The sequence below is a fragment of the Procambarus clarkii genome, chromosome 10, assembly GCF_040958095.1.
Source record: "Procambarus clarkii isolate CNS0578487 chromosome 10, FALCON_Pclarkii_2.0, whole genome shotgun sequence".
NCBI classification, from domain to species: Eukaryota; Metazoa; Arthropoda; class Malacostraca; order Decapoda; family Cambaridae; genus Procambarus; species Procambarus clarkii.
In genome coordinates, this window is record NC_091159.1 from 30618636 (window position 1) to 30622940 (window position 4305).

Consider the following 4305-nt stretch of genomic DNA (forward strand, 5'->3'; position numbering starts at 1 on the left):
CTCATCTTTTCTCTGTTTCTGACCCGTTATTCTCGTAAATGTTTTTCATTTTCTCTCTCTCTCGTTCCGTTTCGTTTTGTTACTAATGTTCGTTCGGTGTAGCTGTTTCAATGAGTTTCGTTCTGTGCGCCTCTTTTTTTTTCAGCAACTCAATAAATGTAATTATGAGGTCATCTTTTTCCTGTAATGTGCATGTTTTGTTTGTGAATATATATTTTTCTTTGTTATATCTCTGACTCTTTGTGGAGTTTCTGTATTTCTGTGTTGTATCTCTTTCTGTATCTCACTTAAACTCTCAAACTCGGCCAGAATAATACAAGAGTTTCGTCTGAATTTCATGCAGTTTGCGTGCTCCCTAGAGACCCCGCCAACACCGGATGATTCCTCGCCAACAACATGTCCAGGTGATTCGAATGTTTACCAACATGATCCCTAGGACACGTTTACGAATCGTAAAGGTCAGTCGAAACAGGTCAACCCGAGCCTGTCACTCAGGAAATATATGAATAAAATTTTGTCCTTCGGATACATATCGCTTCATTTCTGCCACCCCCGACCATGTTGGGCACATACCCTATTTGAATTACGGTGCAATGTTGGGTGAGGCTAGCCTAAAGCATGTGGTCTCCAGCCTCATGTGTAACAGGTAATATTAATACATTTCATGGAGCCTTTGAGCATGGTGGGATCCCTTCAGAGTATCAATGTATTTTAAGTAACTGTTTTCAAACCGATTCTAATTGAAAATCACAAAAAGCTATATTTTGAACAGAATAGATTAAGAAAAGACTCACAACATTGTTATGTTATTACCCAATCGTGTTTATCTAATTTACAATCATGCTATTCCAGCACATATTAAGCAGGTGAGAATGGAATGGATTGTGACAGTCTATACCTTGATTTCATCTTAAGCTTTTGAACCTTTTGACATGCAGAGGCGAATCCTATTGTGGCGGAGGGCAGGGTAGGGAGAAGGGGTCAATCCTAGGTTTCATAAGGATAGAGCTATTCCGAAAGAAAACAAAGGATTAGCACGAGTGAAATTCAGTGCAAGGGAGAAATCGGTGGGAGCGCAATCGGTCCTCTCTGCTAATACGTCGCGTGTGTTACGTTTATTTACGTTGTTACGTTGTTACAATTTCACTAATGTGAAATTGTAAGTGGGAATACAAAAAAATAGTAATTATGATTACTAGAGATTTAGAGCCAAACAACCAATTACCGGAATGAGGCCAATAGGATACTGGGATTCATATATAGAAGTGCTAGAAAGATATCTATCGCTACTTTTCAGCTGTATGTAGCCCTTGTTAGGGCCCCTATTTAGAGTATGAAGTTTTAGTCAGTGTATTATAGAATGAACATAATTTCACTCGAACAAACACATATCGTAAAAGAGAGCGAAACAGATTAGGTAAGTTTAGTGTCAGGAAAACAAATGCCCTGGGTAAAGACAGGTTACAGAAGAGGGTTACTGATCTAGGTACAAATTACTGAGTAATATAATATACATAATATACTGTGCATTACTTAATATACATGGCATCACTGGGTTATTTCAAGAGGAGGCGAGGCACTTTGGTTTGAGTTTGGGTGGATATAATTAGGAGCTGCCTCGTATAGGCCATAGGCCTGCAATTTCCTTTATTTTTATGTTCTAATCAAGAGCCTAAACAGTTTTCTGCCGTATGTTATCCTTATATATCCTCCCTCTCCCTCTTTGTCTTTTTTCTCCCTCCTTCAATCTCCCTCCCACCTCCCTCAATCCTTCCCCCATCCCATCTTTCCCTTCCCCTTCCCTCTCTATTCATTTATCTCTGACTCTCTATCTCATTTTACTGCAATAACAAACACAGCTTCAATAGGAACACACTCTTCAATCACACCAGCACTCAAATTTTATCCTAAAAAATATATTTATCGTTCGATTTTTTTGGTAACTTTTAATCATGATTTCCAAATAAACAAAATTGGTAAAATACGCCAACATTTTCCCATCTGTTAATAGCTGCCAGTTGCCTTTCCACATAAAAATTTCCTATCATAGCATTAATTTTCAATGTGTTTACTTTACATTTGAAATATAAACGCCAAATGTCATCGCTTTATACAATAAACACACACACAAAAATGTGTGTGTGTGTACTCACCTCACCTAGTTGTACTCGCCTAGTTGTGCTTGCGGGGGTTGAGCTTTGGCTCTGTGATCCCGCTTTTCAACGTCAATCGTGTGAGGGACAGATTTCTGAGCTTCTCGAGCTCCATCATATCTACATTTGAAACTGTGTATGGAGTCAGCTTTCACCACTTCACTTCCTAATGCATTCCACTTACTAATTACTCTAACACTGAAAAAGTTGTTTCTAATGTCCATGTGGCTCATTTGGGTACTCATCTTCCACCTGTGTCCCCTTGTGCGTATACCACCGGTGTTAAATAATCCATCCTTATCTACCCCTGTCAATTCCCCCTGATTATTTTGTATGTTGTGATCATGTCTTCCCGAGCACTTCTGTCTTCAAGCGACGTCAGGGGCCGTTTCACGCAGCCTGTTCTCGTAATTCATGCCTCTTAGTTCTGGGACTAGCCTAGTGGCATACCTCTGAAGTTTTTCCAGCTTGGTCTTGTGCTTGACATGATACGAGCTCCATGCTGGGGCCGCATACTCCAGGATTGGCCTTACATTCGTGGTACAACCCGTCCTCTTAAAAATAACGTCGTTTTTCGCTCGTATGCGCTGTATGGCCAAAAATGGACGTAATTTGAAATGAAATCGGCTCACAAAAGTGACGTACTGTCCCGTTTTCTGTTTGAGTCCTCTGGCTTACTCGAAAAGATTAGGAAAGGAAACTTTCAATTAACGGTTTTCATAACGTTTTGAAACTTTATGAGAATTTCCTGCCCACCTAACCTACAAGAAAACCCTTAATTTACTGTTGTTGAAAAAAAATCCAAAATTATTATCATTTTTTTTTTTATTTTCAAATTACGTCTATTTTCGGCCATACAGTCAAACGGCCAAAAGCGACGTTATTTTTATGAGGACAGGTTGGTGGTTCAGAAATATTCTTTACACAGGTTTCTGAAGGCAGTTCTGATGTTAGCCAGCCTGGCTAGCTAACATCAGACACATGTGTGGGCGCGTGTGGGTATTTTTTACCATTTGTGTCTACAGAATCGAGCTATTAGCTGTTGGACTCCGCCTTTATAGCAAATCAATTTTTCCTCTATTATGTTTACTACATACATTTCTCTCTAGCACGCACACACACATCCCCATGAAGCAGCCCAAAGCAGCTGTCTAACGCCCAGGTACCTATTTACTGCTAGGTGAACTGGTCCATCAGGGTGAAAGAAACTCTGACCAATTATTTCTGCCTCGGAACGGGAATCGAACCCGAGCCCTTAGAACTCCGACCCACGAGCGCTGTCCACATAGTCGCGAGGCCCCGCGAGGTGTGTGTGTGTGTACTCACCTAATTGTACTTGCGGGGGATGAGCTTTGGCTCTTTGGTCCCGCCTCTCAACTGTCAATCAACTGGTGTACAGATTCCTGAGCCTACTGGGCTCTATCATATCTACATTTGAAACTGTGTAAGGAGTCAGCCTCCACCACATCACTTCCTAGTGCATTCCATTTATTAACTACTCTGACACTGAAAAAATCTTTCTAACGTCTCTGTGGCTCATCTGGGTACTAAGTTTCCACCTGTGTCCCCTTGTTCCTGTCCCACCCGTGCTGAAGAGTTTGTCTTTGTCCACCCTGTCAATTCCTCTGAGAATTTTGTAGGTGGTTATCATGTCTCCCCTTACTCTTCTGTTTTCCAGGGATGTGAGGTTCAGCTCCATTAGCCTTTCCTCGTAGCTCATTCCTCTCAGTTCCGGGACGAGCCTGGTGGCATACCGCTGAATCTTCTCTAACTTTGTCTTGTGTTTAACTAGGTATGGACTCCAGGCTGGAGCTGCATACTCCAGGATTGGTCTTACGTAAGTGGTATACAGGGTCCTGAACGATTCCTTACACAAGTTTCTAAAGGCAGTTCTTATGTTGGCCAGTCTAGCATATGCCGCTGATGATATTGTTTTGATGTGGGCCTCTGGGGACAGGTTCGGTGTGATATCAAAACCCAGATCCTTCTCTCTATTTGACTCTTGCAGGATTTCACCTCCCAGATGATACGTTGTGTTCAGCCTCCTGCTCCCTTCACCTAATTTCATTACCTTACACTTTCCTGAGTTGAACTTTAGCAGCCATTTTCTAGACCATTCCTCCATGTTGTCCAGTTGTGTGTGTGTGTGTGT

General features: G+C 41.5%; 1 protein-coding gene across 1 annotated transcript in view; it reads left to right on the forward strand.

Annotated features, from left to right (window-relative positions):
- Nucleotides 1-377: 377 nt before the first annotated feature.
- The window catches only part of LOC138363271 (serine/arginine repetitive matrix protein 2-like), a 5709-nt gene continuing 1781 nt past the window's right edge, over nt 378-4305 (forward strand). Inside the window, exon 1 of the mRNA XM_069322282.1 lies at nt 378-458. Coding sequence (XP_069178383.1) covers nt 378-458 — 81 coding nt within the window. The remainder of the gene's footprint in view (nt 459-4305) is intronic.